The sequence below is a fragment of the Heliangelus exortis genome, chromosome 5, assembly GCF_036169615.1.
Source record: "Heliangelus exortis chromosome 5, bHelExo1.hap1, whole genome shotgun sequence".
Classification (NCBI taxonomy): Eukaryota; Metazoa; Chordata; class Aves; order Apodiformes; family Trochilidae; genus Heliangelus; species Heliangelus exortis.
The window spans coordinates 12319201-12341135 of NC_092426.1; the positions used below are offsets into that span (position 1 = coordinate 12319201).

Genomic DNA, 21935 nt, shown 5'->3' on the forward strand with positions numbered 1-21935 from the left:
GCCAAATTCTCTTTTACTTAGATTAGTCTGAAGTGCAGAAGTATTTTCCAGACAGTACGCTACGACTTCTTCTAATTTACCTTACTGTGGCTTATATAAAGCATTACAGAAGAGTCTTTTTCCTCTTAACTTGTGTATGGAAAAATAACCAGAAAGTGTCCTTTTGAATTCAGCAAAAAAAAAATGCACAGATTTGTGCATAGTTAGAAACCACCACGCGGAGTTGCAGGTGGCAAAGCAAGCAAAACAACGCAAACACTTCCATAATCAAGAGTGAAAAGAGGTAATTTGGGAAGTTACATTTTGGCAAAACATAATGAAGCAAGGCTGGGGAATGTTGTCTTTCAAGATGAAAGGGCAACAGGATGCATAATTTTTCAAATACATAATTGCTTTATATTATTTTTATTTATATAATAAGTTTGGGGTTCTCTTCTGATAAAAAACCCCATACAAATGTAGTCCCTGCCCATGACATACTCAGGTCACTGCTTCATATTACTTTTTCTTTGCCTCCAATGCAGATGGATGGGCATGAACATGAAGGAAACAGCAAGACTCCTTCAAATAGGTGCAGCATCCTGATGTCAAAGCACACTCCTCTAAACACTGGTTGAGGGGCTTGAGCAAGAAGGGGATGTTCTCTGAGTCTCACCCACTCCTCTGTCACCAGTCTGTCACCTCCTGCTGGCTGCACACCACTCCAGCATCCTCCTCATGGGAGCAGTTGTGTGTGCCAATGTCAGCATGGGCACACTCCAGCAGTGTCTTCTCCTGCCCAGAGCACTGGACATCATCCAGAAGAATGCGAAGGGAGGTCCCTTCCCCAAACTCTGCCTTCTTGCTGGCCCGCACCACATAGGGGAAGCCCAGCTGGCGGCACACCACGGCGGCGGCGGCCGAGCTCCAGCCATCGTCACACACCGTGCCCCACTCCCCGTTGATGTAAACCTCCACCCGGCCCCAGCTCCGGCCACGGCCCCGCTGCTCCATCAGCCTCACGGAGCCATTCTGCAGCGCTGGGGCTGTGCCAGGGGGTTTCTTTTTCCTGCGTCGCCCCCTCCTCTCTCCCCCCTTCCTGGGCTTGGGGGTCCTGCCACTCGGTGATGGGGTGGTGGGCGTCTTGCTCCGGTTCCTTGGTGGTGGGGGGGCTTGGCCCGCCCTGTCCACAGCCGGCATGCGGGGGGGATCGGGGTCTCGTCTGCCTTCCCGTGGAGCCTCAGTCGTGGCCCTCAAGCGAGGACGTGGTGTTGGTGTTTTCATAATAAATGCTGTTGGGCAAAAACCCCCAGGAAAGCATGAGATTGTCATTCTACAGACACTATTTAAAGGCAACTATATGAAAATAGCACCGATTTTTAACTTATTTAACTTGTTTCTTGTCACTTGCCTACTTGACCCTATTAAGAACCAACAATGCTCCCGGTGAGAAAACATTTCATCTGTGAAGACTGTCAGCTGCATTTTGCTAGCAGAAAGCACTGCAGGGCTTAATGCCAACAACTAAGCCTCCCCCAGGAAGGAAACTGCCTGATCTCCAAGCCATATATTGGCAAAACTTCAGCCTGGCTATTAAAGGGTGGGTGCTGGATTTTTCAGGATTGGAAGAGAATTTCCCCACCCTACCCTTCTCCCCTGCAGAAAGCATTTTAAAGCCAGGCACTACTTCTGCGCTTCTCTTCATTACTAATGATTGGATCATTACCAGACCAGAGCTTCAGCCTCCCCACTGGGACAGATGCTTTATTCAGAGGAGCTGAAATCAGGAACACTTAAAATCAATTCTCTCTGGCAACTGGAATGTGCAAAAGGAACAGAGTTGCCAGGACAACACATAAAACACGATTTGGGGTTAGTTTTTTTCTTCCTTATGAAAAAAATAAAAGAGCCTTGAATTCTGAAGAACTGAAAATTCTTTGCTGTCACAGTTTCCAGGCGTCACTGGACTTGCTTATTCACATGTGCTCTATTTTTAGCTTTAAAATAAGTTTTAGCTTGTCAGAAGGAAGCCATTCAGAATAACAAGCTACTGAGCTGGGACAGTATCATGTGCATTTGCAAAAGCAGCACAACTTCTGGAATTATATCCTGGATTTATCCACTCTCATTCATCATTTCCTTTGTAGTATAGAGACAAAGGAAAATATTACAGACTTATTTGTGCTTAAGATCTATGGTCTCCAAAAGACAAATCCTTACAGTGGTCCAGCTTTTCCAAATAACACTCTTTGGAGAGGACATGAAAATATTTCCCTTCTTTGGAAACTGAGGTTCTGAAGGAAAGGCACAAATGTGAAAGTCTTACCTGGGCACACCTCGGTTGCTGGAGCCTCATCTGGCAAAGCACACCTGGAACTCATAGACTGATATGCAGGACTGCATGAAAGCTAATGGTCACCTGGGAGTACTTTTCACCTCACTGCATCAAGTTGTTATTATATATTACTCTTCATCAAGCTATTTATTAAATACACTTCCAGCAAATGCACTCATCTAGCTAATGCAAGCTGCATGCCTTGTGATTCTGCTACATTCACACTAAAACTAACCACAGGAGCAAAATATTTACAGCTACATATCCTTTTTGCATGCTTCTGAATCAAAATGTTTATGCTTGGTTTTCACCTACATATGACATTAGTCCTTAAGACACTTAGCAAAATCCCTCCCACTGTTTCTAAGTTTTATTTTATGAAGAAAACTACTTTGTAAACCCAAAAGATTTAGTTACATGTGTAGTTTAAAAATCTGGACTTTGGACTTGCATAGAGAATAATGCATAAGCAGCAGAGAAAATGCTGAATGAAATAAACCAAGCTAATAGTATTTGGAAACTGCGTGCATAGCTTGTAAAGGATGTTTCTGAAGAGGTGCTGAATGCTCAGGCATGTCAACAGTTAATAATTAGCCTTAGAACTTGTTCCACCTTAAAGACTCAATCTTTAAAGGTGCTGAGAACCCTCATTCCCCCTTGAAGTCAAAGCTGTAGGAACTGTCAGTGACTCAAACGCATTGTAACATGATTAACATAATTAAAAATCAGATAAAAATGTTCTGACATTAGGGATCCTATAGTAATATTAACTTCATTACAAAGCTGTTCAGAATCCTTTGTTTACATGTGTAAGTAAAATGCACAGGGGAAAAGAAAGGTGAGGGTGCCTAATCTGATTTTGAGATCCCTAATAATATATTTAGGGTTTTGTATTTAACATAAATAGGCACTTGGCTTGCTGCAGGTTCAGCTGCATCGTTGACTGCTCCAGCTTTAGCAGTACAATACTTAATTCAGTATGAAGCAACCAAAAAGTCCTGAAGAGTCTGGATAAGCCAAAAGTTCACCTGAATGGCTGATCATGCCCATTCTTTTGGGAGCATTTTCTCATCCCATAATCTTTCACTTATAATTAACAATGATTCATCTCACCTTACTCAATGAGCTATTTCCCAACCCTTCAGCTCCTGAAGTGCTCCTCACTACCTGAAGGCACTGTACAAAATCACTTATCACTGAAAATCACTTATCACTGAAAAGCTGTGCATAGGATCTCAGTACAGACACAGTTACAGGGAATTAAGTTGGCAGTAATGAAGCAGGTATGCTATAGCATGGGAGAGTGAGAATGTATAGAGGCAGAAACTACAAAGAGGATTTCACATAGGCAGGAGAGGGGAAATACCTTATGCTTTCTTTGAACCAACTATTCAGATCTAAAACAGCTGTTAAGAATTAATTTTGAGGATGCTCTGTCGAGTGAAGTTCTGTGTGGTCTCCATGCACACAGAGATAGTGTGAGCTGGAGTCTGTATGTACTGCCAGCTAACACACAGCCTCAATACACAGCAACAGTGACACTTACTCTCCTTTGGCACAAACCGGATGATCTTGCTTTTTACTTTCACTGGCAATGCCTCAACTTGGCACTTCCCTGGTGGTGCTCTCCTACAAAAAAAAAAAGGACACATATGGTGCACGATTAATTCTCTTCCCCTGGCATCATGAGCCTTTGGTCCTCATTGTTTTTCAATTAATGTAATGCTCACTAGAAAAAAAAAAGAAAAAAAAAAAAAAAAGGTCTGTTTAAATGATCCAAGTAATCTCTTGCAGTAGAAAACATAATTAAACAATCATATATCTCTGCTGATCAAAGTCCAAACATTCACATGGCAGTGGGTCCTCTGTCTGTGTTTTCACTTGCTTTTGCTGAATCCATTAAGGAAATAAAACACTGGCAGGTTCAAGCATTACATAAGGAGATTAATCAAAGTGCAAGTAGAAATCAGAAAACTAGACAGTATATATTGAACATCTGACATAGAAGTCATGTGTATGCAAGTTTTCAGACTGTGTTCAGAGAAGCAAAATAACACAGCACTATTTATACATAAACCCGAAACAGAAGACTAACTACTACAAAAGTATTACCAAAGTTGCATTAATTTCAAACAAGAGCTCTGAGTGTCTCCTGCAGAGGCTTTATCTTAGTATGATGCATTATATTGACACAAATTTAATGGTTAGACTTGTGGATCTTAATGATCAATTTCTATGATTCTATAAATTTGTTTGCCATGGAGGTACATCTCACTTCTGAGAAGTTACATCCAGTTATCATCATGATGTTCTCCTATGCTGGCTGGCTGGTTAATCTGCAGCCTTCTTCGGAGGAAAACCTTCTTCGGAGGTTTTCAAACTGGTTCAAAAAAGCATGACATTTGCATCTGAAGGGTATAACTCCTCTGAAATTAAGACTATTCGTATTTGTCTGTAGAAGGCAATGAGCTTCCTTCTCATCTAATGCTAGAGAGATGTTCCCTTCTGTTATAAACTTTCCTGCGAGTTTTTTGTGTACTCTAAACAATAAGAAAAATTCTTTTTAAACTTAAATTTATAACTGCCTTTCGACTTCTGTTTTCTTTATTTTTGCAAAGGTTACATAATAGTAGCCTTTTAATACATCATTTACGGGAACTCTTCCACTGTGTTAGATAATGGAAAATGCTCCTGACAGAGGAGACTCAGAGGAAAACACACAGCAGCTGTGGGGGCTGTTCAGCTTTAGGGTCTGGTTTCAGCATAAAACAGGAAAGTGGTTTGGTTCAAAATGCTTAGATACCTAAAGCTGTAAATTTAATCTGTTTAAAAAAAAAAAAAAAAAAAAAAAAAAGCTACAAAACTCTCACTCTACATGTCTGGCTGAAAATATTTTGGTGTTCAGCCAATAATAGTAATGCTTAAAAAACAGGAAGATGGAAAAAACAGCTTCCCATAAAACACAGCTATTCCCTGCCTAGTCTGAAGACACACACATGTGGGACGCAGGAGATGTTACAATGGTTTTAGATTCTTGTCCAAATCATTTTTCTCTTTAAAACACACACACAAAAAATGTTGGTTTTGACATTTATTTCTGCCTTGCCCAAAAAAACACTTGGTTACCTTCAGCTGCAGCTGCTTGGGCACAAGCAGATGCACCTGGCTACAAATGATGGAGGGGAGCTGAGAATAAACAACCTGAGAAAAACTGATTCCCTTTGGGCAGGAACCTAAAGAAACTTTGAGAAAGACAAGCCATACATAAAATACTCATTTTGGTTTCAGGAACAAACCTTCCAAGACACAGAACCCCAAAAGGACCCATAAGAAACATGTTGGTGGTCACCATGACTGAAGGAGCAGAGCAGACCCAGAGCAGGTTGCTCCCTTGATCAAGGGTCACAGAAGGGCCCAGTGTGGGAGAGGAACTAGGTAGTCATTCAGCATCATTTATCACATCCACACCTGGACAAACTGCACCATGCTTAGGCTTTGCAACAAGAACATCTCATACCTAGAGGTGTCCACAACTTTGTACACCACTCCATTGGGAGCTGTAGCACTTGGTACACCAGTAGACATGAAGTAAAGTTCCCCTGGTAAAAAGAAAGCAAACACAGGTATGAAAACTCTCTATGGAGCTTCTATTCAGTACAGACCAAAGGTGTTAACTCTGCATCACAAGTCTGAGAGCAACAGGAAATCTGGGACCAAGGCAGGTTTGTATTTGAGTTTGCAGTGAGATTTCATCTGCAGTCCAGTGGCCTAAAATACTCTTAGTGGGAGTTTTTACATATTGTCATGAAATACTATTTTGACAATTTTCTACTGCATGTTCAGCTGCCTGGGCTTCAGCTGTCATCTCAGTCTGATGTGTATCCTTTAACTTCCCTATTGCAAAACAGTCAAACCCTGAATTCCCTTTGTTAAAATGAAATGAAAGGAAATTAAGACTGTTCACATTGTTTTCTGCTCTTCTGAATGAAGCACTCCTTTGGGGTGAATTACAAGCTTTTGCTCTTGCTTTCTCTAGCACACACACACACAAGGGATGTATCTCATGAGAAAAGCATTAAGGCTCCTCACAACTCTGTTGGGTCACATGGGCAGGGCCTGACCTTTAGCTAAACAATGTCCATTACCATTTATTTGACCTTTTTTTTTCTTAACTGCATTTCCATCCCTCTCTGTTGTTTAGGGGAGGCCAGAATAAGCAGCTCCTCCAGGACTCTCCTCTCTTTTTTGTCAGCTCAAGTGCTTGAGCAATGTAAAGGATCAGAGGGCTTATCTAAATGAAAAAAAAAATCTGCAATATTTCATAAAGAGAAAAAAAGGAAGAAAAACAGGCAACAGGCACTTTTTTTAGTAAGTAAAGTGGATGCCTTTGGGTGACTTATGGGTACCCCAAAGGGAAGAGGGGAAGAAGTGAAGGGATCACACCAGACAAAGGAAAGGGAGAGCAGCTGGTGGCAGTTCCTGCTGGCTGCCAAGCCTCATTCTTTCCTGCTCTTCTATGCTACCACAGACCAAGCTCCTCTGGATGCTTCCAAGACAGAAACCACCCACTCCTGGCCACCCTTGGCTGATTTCTTCCTTTTTCTGGTGGGCTCCATTAACTACGGCCTTGATCCAAACAGATTGGAAACACCTGGCACTGTGTCCTATGGTGCAGTGATGTGTGCTTCACATGCCGCACCTTTTTCCTGGAACTTACCAGGCAGAATGCAGGGGCCATGAAGCACACAGGCTACATGACCTGTGCCCCACAGACACACAGTAGTGCCTAGGGTGTCCCCAACATGTGAAGCTGCCCAGGACTTTGGGCTAGTGGCTTTATAGCAGCTCTGCAGTGAGACAAAAATATGGATGTCCCAACCATATAAACACATCCACTGTGCCAGCCAGATTAGCATTCATCAGAACAACACCAAAAAACAAATGTTTCCATGAAAAAAAGCTTGTTAGAATAAACCATGTGATAAACTTGTAAAAAAATAGAGTCCTAACACCAAAAAGGTGAACGAGAAGACTGTTTGCTGTAAAGAAAGAAAACTCATGAAACCATTATCAACATACATCTTTCCATTCTAATAAAGCAAACACAAGGCAAATAATACCTCTGAGAAGAGATTCCAGCCCAGATTTCCATTCAGCCCTATTATACTTAGGTACAAAAAGCCCAGAGCAAAGCAGAGTGCCAGAATTTCACCCCTCTTTGCACAGACTGCCCATACATGCAAGACCAGGCCCATTCTGCTCCTCAGGTGCTCGAGCAAGTGCTGCACTTAGCACCTTCACACTACACTTGGCAGCCTTGGCATAAAGCTGATTTAAACTAAATTATTCTGATTTTAGGGTAAGATATCCTTCTTATCACAGCACTGTGAAACAGCTCTATTTTCCATGAATATTGACCATTAAAGAAAATTAAAGAAAAAAAATTATAGCAAAAAAAAAAAAGATAAAATTCCAAAGTCAAACCTTTGAGCTAACACTTAATTTGGATCATTTACATTTAGATGGTAAAATTTGCATTGACATGATATGAATGCAAGTTGTATATGCGCAACACATACACTTGATATAATCTGCAGGAAAACCAGACATTTAAAAACTGGGGTATTCTGGGACACTTGTGACCATGAGCTGGGCTCTCCCCACAAAGGGGTAGAATACAAACTCCTGCATTTCCAAGGCACACATGAGGCTGCTGATCAACAGGGTTCATCCTCTCCATGTCCCCAGCCAGGGACTGAACACACTGCCTGCCTTACTGCAGGGCTGGACAATTAGCCATACCCTTGTAGGAGCAAAGGGAACGGCCAGGAGCTTCCATCCCAGCACTCTTTACATCCTCCTTTTCAAAATGCAGCAGTTTCCTCCTAGAAAGCAAAATGTCTTCAGTCTTTAAAACACAGCTATGCAAAGCTCTCCCTAGATTACATCCTTCAGTCTTGTGCGAGGCAAAATCCCTGCTGACACTAATAAAATATGGAATTAAGTAGCCTTTTGCAGATGCCCCACTTGAGACATAATATAAGGCTTTGGTTCTGCATTACCTTGAGAGGTGCCAATACTCCAGGGCAGAGTGAGCAGGTTCATAACTACTGCTCCTTTCATTTGCACCCTGTATCTATTAATAATATCAAAAGCCTTCTGACTAGCCAAGAGCATATTCTTGCTTTCACTTGGATTATCTTCTTCTCAACCTCCCAGGGCCTGAATTCCCCATGGCATGGCACCCTGAGGAATGAGGTTTCTTTTCTAAGCTGTGCTTTACTGTATTTGCCCTCTGTTGTTCCACATCCCTGCAGAGAGTAGGTGTGTGGGCAGCAGCAAACACAGACTCAGTCCAGCCGGGAGCTGCCTATCCAATTCCCCCTGCAGTCACTGTGTGGCACACTGGCCTCAAATTTAGGATTATAGCTTAGGCTTGGTATTTGAGAGATGCTTGCCATCTCACCCACTGGTGTTTCGAAGACTAAGAGGCTCATGCTCTGCCTCACCACCACCCACTGCTTCCCAGGAGCCCTCTGTGAACCTTTCTTTGTTGCTTTAATCTAAAGAGAAACCACAAGCATGCCATTCAGTGCCATACAAAGTTAAAAGATTACCTGCTTCATCTTCAGCAAAGGAGATGATGTATTGGTAATAGTTATTGATAAGCCCAGGGAACATGCATGTCTGTCCCACCCCCATGCAGATTTCACTGTACTGCCATTCTCCAGTAGCTCGATCCTCCTTCAGAGACATCAGGCGTCTGCAAGGCAAAAAAGCACTTGCACTAAGAAACCAAGAAGATTTATGAACGTTAATCAGAGCACCTGAAAGGATGTTTAATGCTTGCTACCTGCTTTAGCTACTTTAGGAATGGTAGCTCCTCCAAGAAACAAGATAGTTAATATTAATGCCCATATATTATACATCCCTAATATACTTCGTCTTTCAGGGGCAACACAAGCAGAACAATCAATTTTATGGGATGGTTTAAGGTAGGTGAGACTGAGGACACCTTGACAGAGATGCACAGCACTTGGCTTCACTGCAGCTCTGTGTTCCCAGGACCTGTGCATCAGCTGGGGCAGGGGGTGTGGGGGCTGCGAGCAAAAGAGGCCTGGGGGATGCAGATACAGCAAAGGCAGAGGAGGTGGGAGGAAAACAACAGTCTCATGCCTGCCTCACCACAGGTGTGCAGCAGCAGACTCACTGCTGGACAACATTGCATCGGAGTGGTGTTTTTTCTTAGGATGCATTCAAATGCTTTCTTTACACCACTTCTGGGACTTTAAATGAGCATGATATTTGTAATGGCATGATGTGAATCAGCAACATGGAGGGCTGAAAAGATTGCATTCCAACACAGAGCCATGGAACAAATGTTATAGAAAGCATGGCACGTGAGTGCTCTGTAATGAGTGGTCAGGCTAAGTGCAGTGCTTGCAGTACGTCCTCAGCTCTTAGACTGCATGAGCACTTGTGGGCAGGTGTAATACTGCTGGAGGGCTTGGGCTGGTGGTACAGCTTAGTGAGTTTCTGAACTTACCCACTCATAAAATCACCAAATATGTACAGGCCATTCAAGTTGGGAGACTCACAGCCCCGATAGACATAGCCTCCTGTAACAGATTTCCCCATTTTGTGTGGATATGCATAAATTGGAAGCACATCATCTGTAGGAGAGAAAAGATCTGTGACTTTCCTTGTTTTACACATGATGCAGAACAGTTGTTTATCTAGATAGTTCTGAGACTAGCACAGTCGGATAAATCTGAGCATCTTAGTTAAACGAACTGCTGGAGACATATTTACTTTTATTTTAACCTTTTCAGAACCACATTTGATAGCTCTGTATAGCTGGATCCTAATCAAAGGCAAGCCAACTCAGAGACTGGTTGCTGTTTCACTTAGAGCAGCAGCTAAATCCCTGATAAACCTTAGTACTGTTACCCAGATACCTCACTGTTCTTATGGGTCCTTCTGCTACAGCCCAGCTCTGTTTGTGCTGCTTCTGGCCCATTTCTACACAGCCTGGCTGGTTTTGCTGGTAATTTGGAGGTTACTCTTGGAGTCACTGCAACCATGCAGAAGATGTTTGCCCAACGCAGCTTTGTTTTGGTTGTGAAAGGGAAAAAAGTGACAGGTAACTCAGACTGCAGGCATGGATGAAAAGATAATGTCAGATGTCAGCACAAATAGCTTCTGTTTCTCTGAAATAGAGGAACTTAACCTGAACAGGCTATCAAATATTCATGGAATGACACAGGAAAGATGTAGTAGTGGTATATTTATTGTAAAACGTAAATTAAAACACAAGACAGTGGCAAAACAGAGGGAGATTTTCAGGGTCTCTATTGGATTCTTCCTCCTCTTTCTCTTGAAACTCCTGAGTTACAGGTATATCCTTGTGGTATCCAACCCTCCTCATCCTCATGGCCTTTCCCCCTGCCCATTCAGCATTTGGCTCAAGTAGAAAACCCAGCTGCTCTGGCACCAGACAACTTGCATCAAAGGCATTTAATTTAAAGCAGGTGTTTTCTACACTTCAGCTGTACTTAAAATTTTAAAAGAGCTGTGACGTTTCACTGTTCTAACAAAAGGGTCTCTAAAGGAAATAGAAATTATTCTGAATCTCTGGAGACTTCAGTAAAGTGCTTGCTATGAACAGTCACGCTGGCGCTGTCACACAGGAGGGCACTAAAGGGGCTCTCTGACAAGTGCTTCAGCAAAGGGACTGCAAAAAACCCGCTCCCTGCTCTCAAACTTTTTATAAAAAACACTTAATCACTGCCACTGTACTTGTAGCTAAGTTAATAAAAGGAAGGAAGTTCAGCTAAGTTAATAAAAAGACGGAAGTTAAACATCAGCACAGCACATAGAAGAGAAAAAAAATCAGTCACAGCTAGTGCAAATCAGAGCCAGCCCACCGATCCCCAAGACTTCTGGGGAGATGCTCCAGCACAAGATGTGGTCTGTATCAGACTGTGCAACACAATACACTCTGACTTCACACGTGCACTGGAATTTAGCCAGCCAGCAAATACGCAGAGTCCAGGTTTGAAAAAAAAAAAAAAAAAAAATAAAAATTAAGGTTTTCCTTCTTGGCACAGTTAAAAAAACCAAAAATACACTGTATATTTGGTTACCTGCAAAGTAGGCAGTCTGCATACTGGCTGACCAGCTTACACAATGTTTCATTTTTTTAAAATAAGGACACTACTTGTGAGTTATGACGAAAAATACTTCTCCAAATTTTTATCCCTTCTGCAGAAAGCTTATTTTATGTGGAAAAGATGAAACTGTCTCTCTAAATCACAGAATCACCAAGCAATTTTACTAACAGCACTGATCGCCTAGGAAAACAACAGCTAGCATGTTTCGTTTTCCTCCTAACTAAAAAATGGTAACATTTGGACTTCCAATATTCCTCACCAAGTCTGTTCCCTTCTAGATGGAGTCAGCAAAGATTTACATCTCAAAAATACATGTTTTCCAGCAGGCACACAGGCTTTGGAGATAGGAATTAGAAATGACGGTGCAGAAAACTGCAGCGCGACACATCAGTAATTCTGGAGAACATCTATTTACCCAGTGAAGAATTGGCACAAAGCTTTTTATCATAACAGCTGAATCCTTCCCTTGCCCGCCAGCCATAATTTTTCCCCTTCTCGACGATGTCGACTTCTTCATATTTATTCTGTCCCACATCTCCACAGAAGAGCCGCCCCTTCCCCTCCTTGGTTTGAGGGTCTCCCCTGTCGAAGGAGCAGCGCCACATGTTCCTCACTCCGTATGCGTAGACCTCGGGGCGAGCTGTGGGGTCACTGACAAAAGGGTTGTCTGGAGGGATGTGATAAAGGGGCCCGTGGTCATTGTTGTTCACATCAATCCGCAGCACTTTGCCCAGCAGGGCTGATCTATGAGGTGACAAGAAAGGAAAATAAAAAATAAAATAAAAATAAACCCCACAACCATTTAAGACTGTGTCATTTGTCCCAGGCAACTGAACAGCCTTCAGGTGGCGCTGATTTACGACACCCCACTGCCCACGAATCCACATTAGTGGCTTGGAGCTGCCATAGGGATGGATCCACTCTTCCCATATTATGAACCCCCACACACTTGCAGAGAGCTGGTCTCTAAACAGACAGCTGGGAGGCTGAGGGAGCCACTGCTGCTCACAAGGAAGAAAATCACACCTTGATAACTTCCCCTAAGGAAACGGGAGTTACGTGGAAGGTGTATATGCCCTTGTGTGTGTGCGCAAGCATCGGTGGGGGAGTTAGGGAAAAATTAAATGCAAGACAGTAAATCCTCTCTGATTTACCTCCCCCAGTTTCTCTTCTAAACTCAAGGGTGACAGGAGGGACACAAGGTGCACACAAAGTTTTAGAAGCTCTTACTTGTTCTGGGCATTTCCAAAAGTCCCAAAAGGATCCCCAGCCATCCCTCCATCTCCAGTAAATATATAGAGATACCCATCATCTCCAAAGAGCAGTTCTCCTCCATTATGGTTGGAAGCAGGTTCTTCTATTTCCAGGATTATCCTAAGCAAAACCAGGGAGCAGGCATTACCTACTGCACAAGCCCCAAGTGAAGGACAGAGCAACCTCACTCCAGTGTTGCTCTTGACACACGGAAGTGGCACAGATCAGTTTTGATGCAAATTCCTCCATATCCATGCTACTGAATTTTGCTTGGACATAACAGATTTTCTGAGATTAAATAATTCTAACATATTTTCCATATTACAGAAACACCAAATTGTGTAATAAGGAAAATTCCTTGTGTAAAAAGGAAGCCACATGACAGAATATACTTTTAACTAATTATAATTTTGCTCTGATTTTTCCTTCCTCCTGTCTCCTTGCTAAGCTTTTTTTTTTTTTTTCTTTTTTTTTCTTTTTTTTTTTTTTTTTTTTGCTTTTTTGCTTTTTTTTTTTTTTTTCTTGTTTAAAGAACAGACAGCTCAAATCCAGTTGTGAACTGCAGGAGAAAGGACTAAAGTCCATGTGTGCATCTGTACAGCATTTGGCACAATCTGGACAGTTGCTTTTGAGGCAAACCTAAAACTTTTTAAACCTTAAGTAATGGTCAAAATTTTTAAGAGACAAGAACCCTTAAATCATAATTACATTCACAGGACTTTATGAGCTTAGAGTGGTTAAAAGCAGCCCCATCAACAAACCAACATTCTAACAAAGGTTATTTAAAAACAGTACTAACAACTTTTACCTTCATTTGAAGACCTAGCTCTCTCTTTTATCTGCTTATTTTACACACCTGGAATACCTTTTGTAGTGACAAAAGGGTAGAATTTATATAAAAGTGTAACTTTATAGAAAGGTAAAGCCACAAATACATGCAATGGAGGTTCCTAGGTGTAATAAGTGAAGTTATTTTACTCCAGTTCCTAAATAATCCAGATTTCATGATGACAGTGCCTCTTAAAAGCTGATAAAACAAATTATAAAAATCACTTATATCACCTTATTTGTGGCAAGTTTTTTTGCCTGCTGAAAGTACTGTGATCAGGAAGGAACCCAACTATGCAATTACTCTGTCACCTGCTGCTAAACATCACCACCTCTGAGACAAGGTACCTGTGCACAAGCACAGAGGCTCCAATGGCAGCAGGAGCGAGGGAAGATCACAAACAGACACAAAGGTGAATCCTCCTCAGCCTCCCAAAAACCAAAACACATTGAGCATAAACTCTGCAGACCGCCAGACACACGTCTTCCTGCAAAGGCAATGCACACCATGTGTCCAGCTGAGCTCCCTCTTGGGCAGCATCTCAAGATGAAGTCACTGGGAGCCATGCCTACACAAGCACAACAGGACCACAACTTTGTTTTCTTAAGCTTTTGTCATGCTATCCATGAGCTAAATAAGCCCAGAAAATGTTACAAATGTAGAGCCTGGGGATTTTTAAACAAGACAGCTCATGGGCCCCGACATCTGCAGGTTTAAGCTTTCCTTTCTGACTTAACTTCCCTGTGGACTACCTTTAAACTCCCCTGACCAGACAACTACAGTGCTGGTTACAATGAATTGCTGTAATTGCTTTATAAACCAGCATTCCCTTTCTGTCATTAGGCTACAGGCATTTTAAACTAGAATCATCCACTGCTGAGTATCTGGAAAGCCCCAATATAACCCATATAACAAAGAAAAAATCGTAACATTAATAGCATTCAAGGGACTCTTAAAACAGTGGTTCTATTACATATTTCTGCAACAGGTTATAAATCTACAGACTGACTCCACAAACAAATCTCTCTTTATCTGTGCAAATTAATGTGGATCAACTGCAGGATCAGAGTCAAATAAATGAAATTTCCGATCAGAATGCACTTAGTAATAGCCCAGAGGCTTGCATTTTGTTTAATTTGATATTAAATTTTTGATATCACAGGGTTGAGCTGTCATTCAGATAAAGAAGTTTGGGACCCTATCCATCTAATACTGAGTCTGTTTAGACTGATTTTGGAAACCTTTAGCTTTGGAATGAATTTCACTGATGCTTTGCAGAAGTCTATTTTAAAGGGTAATTATTACAATACAACCTCCTCTCCCCTCTCCCTCTCCCCTCCCCCCCCCCAAAAAAAAACCAAACCCAAAAGACAAACAAACAAAAACCCCAAAATACTAACTTTAAGTACTGTTTAATCAATTTTCAGTTAAATCTTCTGACATACCAGAATTGAGAAATGTAAATGTTTCATCCCTGAGCACTTGGCAGTTCATCCATGGAGGACGGGCACATTCTCTGTCTCAGTATCTTAGACATGAACTTGGACTAACCTGCTACCACACTGGGATGCAAGAACAATATTAAGCTAAAGAACTCTTGTTCATTAACATCCTTCACAAAAATGCACAAGCTGCCCTCTGAGATCTTAAATACATTTGCCAGAGAAACGTGTACAATACCTTTCAGAACTATGGTCCAATGTATTCATGTCAGCAGGAGAAATTCTGAACTCACTGATTCGGATTCTCTCTTCATAATGAACTTCAACTGAATAGTAGACATACACTTTACCATTAAATTTGAATTTAGGATGGAAGACAATACCTAGAAACCCTCTCTCGTCTCCTTCCCAAGGTGAGGTCAGTACGGCTTCGCTGATGTTCAAAAATGGCTTTTGGAGCCTGGCTCGATCAGGGAGGTAGGTCCACACCAATCCAACCTGCTCCGCAATGAAGAACCTGTGGGTGCCATCGTTGGCGTGCACCATCGCGACGGGATTGCGCAGCCCATTGGCAACCTCCATGAGGCAGAGCTGGAGGCAGCCCTCTGCATCGGCAGTCACCAGCCCCAGGTTTTGGTTAAGGTTCTGGTTAGACAGCAGGTGTGGAAAGCAGTAGTCTGTGTCCTCCAAGGACAGGTAGCGACAGAATTTTGCCATGTTGTTCTCCAGTGCAATTAACTCCTGGTCTGCAGAGAGGTAGCGGAAAATGGAGCGGCATTTTTGCCACACTTCCAGGCAATAGTCTTGGCAAAGTCCTGGTATTGTCCTCACGGGGGTGGAGGGATCCTCTGCATCGTACAAGTGAGCTGCATATGGAGAACATTCCTAGAGGGAGAGAGAAAAAGCCTCAAACTGTTTCCTGGACCAGATTTGAAACAGCTGAGAGGCAATACTAACTGGAGAAATTTCACCGAAATTACAACATATGTTGTGGTTTATTTTGAAGATATATTAAGAGAAGAAAAGAGCTATCTCAGGAGGGCTATCTCAGCAGCATTCATGGGGATGATCCTCAATATTCTAGGTGAAAGCTGGCTTCCCCATATTGTTATTCATGTATTCCAGCCATAGCATTAATACTATGAAAAACAGTGATGACACATCACACTAGCAGAGTGTACTAGGGTAAAAGAGACTTTTCTGTATTAGGTGCTCTGACTTTATTGAACAGATTTGCCACAGTACAGCAGCAAAACCAATAAGTTAGCTAAGAATAGAGTCAGGTCTTGAATCTCCAGGCTAAAGTGGGAATGGGAAAGGTCAGTGAGAAAAAAGCCTGTGTCCTCCATACCCCATCATCCCACAATCCAGATACACGCCTCAAACACAGATGTAGTTTAGAGCCCGGGAGAAGCAGGATGAGAAAGTGTAGGAGGAAAGGAGAAGGACAGACATCCTTTGTACTGCACAGTGTCCCCAGCACTGGGATGCTATCACTGCATACACCAGCCTTGCTTGGGTCTTGCTGTCTTTGCTAGTGGATATTTGCCTACAGACACTTTATATACCAGATTAGAAGTAGTGAAATGAAACTTATGATCACAACACTGGTCACCAAATTCTGCAGAGTAGGCTTAGTATAGGATTTCAGACAGTGTGCATCAAATGGCCATAACACAGGCAAGGTCCACTGGCAGTGGCTGTAGCACTACGCTGTCTTATGGAAGGCACAGCCTCAGAAGCCTACCTAACGACTGAATCAAGTTAACAAACTTAACTGTATTCTCCATTACGAGAAGTGACAGGCATGTAAAGAACCACTGCAATCCAGTAAAATGGATGTAAATTACAAACTGACCAAAGTGACTCAGTTCTGCTTTGCAAGAACTTTTCCATGTAATAAACACGCAATGTTCTCCAGTTGCAGGGCATCTTCCCAACAAGCATCTCAAAAGTGCTCTCAAATAATGTGAAGTGACTCAGTAGAAGCTCGGTTGTTTTCATAGGGCAGTTATTTAACTGAGGCAAGAAAGGCAAGAAGAGAAACTGTTCTTCTTGAATATATTCTACATTTTTTAATTCCTAGATGGCATTTTTTCAAGCAAAGCCAGTACAGTTTAAAAATACATATACATATATATATATATTTATACACACACATATATATACAGGGAGCTGTTTCTAAAACTATAGGGAGCTATTTTTTAATGCAAAATAATAAACTGAGAGGCCATATAATAGATCATTAGTGTGCAGTAAGCTTTCCTCCTGGAATGTCAAGGCATTCATTGCAAAATTAAGGTTATTATGCCTTCAAATGAGCTGCAATTAATGTGGTAAAAAGGAGACTGCACGTGACACAAAACACTGAAATTACACAGGCAGATTGGGTAACAACACTTGGTTTGGTTACACGAGGTGTGCCAGGGACAGAAAGAGCAGGGGCATTTATTGATGCAGTTCCTATATGACTGAAGATTAGGCTTTAGAAAACAAACTGAAACAAGACAGAATGGGAATGTGAAGGCAGGGCAGGATGGGAGCTCAGCCTGCCCCTGCCTATGGAGGTTTCACATTCAGAGAGAGGAAAGCCATTACTGGTGTAGCAGCGTATACTGGGTCCTCTGTAAGCCTCCTTCAAAGCAAGCAGTGATCTTAGACATTATAAAACAATGTCCTGGCTTCAGCACTGGAATTAAAGATAGCTCAGAGGAATGGTTTCCCTGTCCCTTTGCTGCTGTCAGCTGTTCCCCCCTGCCTCAGGTGTGTTTGAACAACAGTTGTGCATGACTTCTACAGTCCTGGTGCCATATTGCTATTTACAGGGGCCATATGTCTGTACAGTACAGACCTCTGTACTGGTGGTGGAGTACAGAGGTCTATCACCAGCCAGATAGTACCCAAGCATGCACCAAGTTATTTCCAGACACATTTGGAGTATCTTCCAACTTTTGTTCCACAAGAGGTGGAGCCTGATATCTAATCCTGAATTTCCCTACTTCTGAATCAAAAACTGTGGTCCCTCATTCTCTGCATCTCCTTGTTACAATCACTGTCTCAAAGCATCAAGAACCTTGACACTTGGTCACAGACCAGCACGACTCACAGATCTAAATTCTCATTTCTAAATGACATACTCTATTCATTCACTTTAAACTATGATGTGGTCCAAGGACTAAGGAAAGTAATGGGCTGATGATAAGTAACTTCAGTAATACTAGAACAAGCTTGCCATATGAAAATAACTCATCAGAAACCAAAACAAGTCAGCCTAATTCATCCTATCTGTTCCAGGAATTCAGAGGCAGCTATTTATCTGAGGAATTGCAACAGTCTGAATTTGGACGAACACCCACATCAAACAATGGCTTATTTACTTCTGCTGTCAGCCCAGAGGAAGCAACATGAGTACTCAGGAAAGCATCAGACTTTCATGTAATCCCTGTTGTTCCCTATCCACCTCCATCTGTAATCACAAGCATTTAAGCAAACAGTTCCCTGAGAAGCAGAATAAGGCATCTGCTCTTCCACAGTTTGGTGCCCTGTATCCCACTGAACAATAATCCACATCCACACAGGTCCCTGACACCTGCTGCCCACACCAAAATACCCCCCAGGTGCTGAGGTTGTGGAGTAGGCAGGGGGATGTCCCACCACAGCCCTCCTCTCTCCTGCAGACAAGGGCATCCTCTCAGCCTGCTTCTGGTGGGGGAAACCCTGGTTTGGGGCCAGGGGATCATGGGCAGAATAGAGGGAAAGATGTTGCTGCTCTTCCATTTGCCCTTCCACATGGAACAGAAACAGCATCATATAGCAAATCCTTGGAAAGTCAGGTATCCTCACAAGTACAAGCCAAGACACTTGCCAAAATAATTCAGTCACATTTGAGAGAAATCAAGAATTGTGAGCAGAAAGAGACAGAAGTGTATTGAGTAAGTCACAGAAATCCACTTATTAATTCAGGTCTAGGATGTAAATTATATATATACAACAAATTAATGGAAGCAGCATCCTTTGGAGTGTTTGCAATGCCTGAACTTCCACTTCATGCTTGTGCAGCCAGAGGTGGTCGGTGATCTGTAGCCAGCTCTGGGCTGGCGAGGTATGAAGCTCATCAGAACATTTCAGTTAATTGTTTTTCCCACACTGAAATATTTCACTGCTTCTGAACATAGTTTCAAGAGTTGGGTTTCTGATGTACACAGGAGACTTACTTATCACTCCCAGAGGCAGCAAGAATGCTTAGCAAGCACTGATAACTTCTTTCCTACCTGCAAATGTACTTTGGGACACAGCTTGTTTCAGGAATATATTCAAAGATTTTTTTGCTTCCAGTACAATGTGACATGAAATAGAAGTAAAATCTATAGAATCTGTTGTGGAACAGGATTGTCTTTCTCTTTACACTTTCAGGAACACAAGAGGTACCCTGAAAAATGCTAAGAGCAGGATTCTGCAAAGCTACTTTGATCCCTTCTGAGCACAGCAGACGAGACTCCACTGTCTGAATTAATTTAAGATTTACACTTGCACAGCACAGAGCTGCCACTGTTCTGTCTCAGGGGCATTCTCATACATACAAGGCCACCACTGATAATACGGTCAGTCGTTTTGCTCTGTGCAAACTGTGATCACCCTGCTATAATATCTGCCCAGGGAGCATCAACCCCAAGTGGAAAGTTCCCCTGTGCTGGACTGCTGCCACAGAGGTTTCTAGACCACATCCTCAGGCACTACTCTGCACCCATCCTCAGTACTGCTAGCACCTGGCACATGCTAAAAACATCTCAGGATACTGTAACCCAGTAATCCACCTGATGCTGTGAGTTGAGTCTAACAATGGGCATGTTTTGTGCAGGTAGATGCCCTCCTGCTTGTCTTCACCGGGTCCAAGAATCTAACCCTAGAAGGTTAACTGCCCACACACCCATCTCAGAGCACTGCTGTTCATAAATTAAAGCAGAACAGTATCTCTGTTCCTCTTTCAAACACCTGCCAAATGTGGAAAAGTCCACTGGGAAAACAGATGATGGACAGCTGCTCCTGACAGTGCCTGGGAGCAAGTGCCCAGGCTGAGGACCTGACCTGTGATGCCCCTGCACCTGTGCTGATGGGTGGATGCAGTCATTCCTGGCCTGATGTGCCCATGTCACAGTTCATGCACCCCTGTAAGGTCCAAAGTACCTGTGCCTGGAGCAGCACGCTCCCTATGGACCAATGCACCCACTTCTGAGCTGAAGCAGCCATACCTGAGCTTGATGCAGCTCTCCACAGGTGGATGCACCAAAACCCAGCCCAAAGCACTATGATGAGGCTGAATCACCTATGCCTGGGCCAGAGACACCTGCGTGGCTGCAGGACTGTGCAAGGGGCTGAATGAAGCTGATGCCCCCTTTGCAGTGGAAACCCCAGTGCAGCTGAAGTACGTTGTGTGGCCAAAGCTGTATCGGAAGCCCCGTGTGGCCAAAGCCACTGGTGTGGCTGATGCCCCCCGTGCAGTGGAAGCTCCCTCTGCGGCCGAAGCCCCATGTGGCCGATGCCTTCTGTGGTGCAGTGGAAGCCCCCTGTGTGGCTTAAGCCCCCTGTGTAACTGATGCCCCCTGAGCAGTGGAAGCCCCTGTGCGGCCGAAGCCCCCCATGAAGCAGCAGCAGCAGCCTCGGAGCCCTGAGGGGCCGGCGGGCCGGGCGCCTCACCTGGCAGAGCAGGTCCTGCAGGTGCCCGGCGCAGGCGGCGTAGCTGGGACCGTCGAGGTGGGCGCTGAGGCGGTAGAAGCGCTGGAGCAGGGCGCGGTCGCGGCGCAGGTCGCAGCAGCCGAAGTCGGCGTATCGCCGGCAGAAGGCCAGGCCTTGAGGCGGCCGGAACGGCGGCTTGAAGTCCAGGCACTGCGGGTGCGGCCGCACCGGACCCGGGCCCAGCGCCGCCGCCAACAGCAGCGCCAGGGCCGCCCGCGTCCCCCCGGCCCCCGCCGACCCGCGCAGCACCCACATGGCCGCCCGGCGGGAGCGGAGGGAGAGCAGCGGTGGCAGTTCCGCGCAGCGCTGCTCCCCCGCGGCGTAGGGGCTCCCGCCCAGCCCCGTCCGGCCCGGCTGAGCGGAGGCTCGGCCAGCCCCTCCGTCCCGCTTCCCCCCCGGCAAGAAGGGGTGCGGAGAGCGGCCGCCCCGAGTTCAGCGCCGGGACGGGCGGTCCCGGGCTCTGGGCGCCGGGTCGGAAGCGCTGGGCTCTTGAGGGACGTGGCTTCGTTGGCAGCACGGCTGCGGTTCGGTGGTGGTGTTGGAAAGACGTTTTTAGTTTGATCCCACCCAGACCGCAACCTGACAGATACTTGTCTGGGCAACCAGCACGAGGTGTCCTGCTGGAATGGATGAGGCCACGATGGGAACGAACTCCTCAGACTGACTCCTCAAGTGTTGACTGGTGGGCTTGGTTCTGTTGTTGGGCCTTTTGTATGACTAAAATATGACCGATTATAGCACTGTGAATTTATATGGCTCATGGACATATTGAAAAACAAGAAAAAATAGCTTCAGAACAGCTAGCGCTTCTATGTCCATCAGTGTCTCATCCCAGGGAGACATTCTGATTGTATTGAGGCTGGAAAGGAGTGGTCTGGTGTATCCTTTACACCAAGTGGCTCTAGAGAGCCCAGGCAATGTCCCCTCGATGAAGATGCTCTTCCTGTTCAGAATAGTGCTCCCTTTGTTCTGCCCAGCTCTTCCCTGCCCAAAGAAAGTAAGATTGTTGATACTTTCCTTAAAGTGCTTCATGGCATACCTTGGGAAAATACTTACTCCAAATGCTGTTGGGTATTTTTTTCATATTATGCATTATATTATATGTGGCATTACCATCTAGTAAGATCAAGTCCCATGTAGATGGCATTTCTTTTTTTTTTTTTTTTTTTTTTTTTTCTCTCTTAAATGCA

General features: G+C 43.9%; 1 protein-coding gene across 1 annotated transcript; it reads right to left on the reverse strand.

Annotated features, from left to right (window-relative positions):
• Positions 1–366: 366 nt before the first annotated feature.
• On the reverse strand, positions 367–21147 carry HHIPL1 (HHIP like 1). Its single transcript, XM_071745629.1, has 9 exons — positions 20707–21147; positions 15251–15897; positions 12718–12861; positions 11903–12231; positions 9861–9987; positions 8932–9077; positions 5832–5913; positions 3861–3943; positions 367–1271 (listed from the first exon to the last, which is right to left on the reverse strand). Exons 1-9 carry the CDS (start codon positions 20998–21000, stop codon positions 667–669), a joined length of 2457 nt encoding a protein of 818 aa, XP_071601730.1. The 5' UTR covers positions 21001–21147; the 3' UTR covers positions 367–666.
• Positions 21148–21935: the final 788 nt, after the last annotated feature.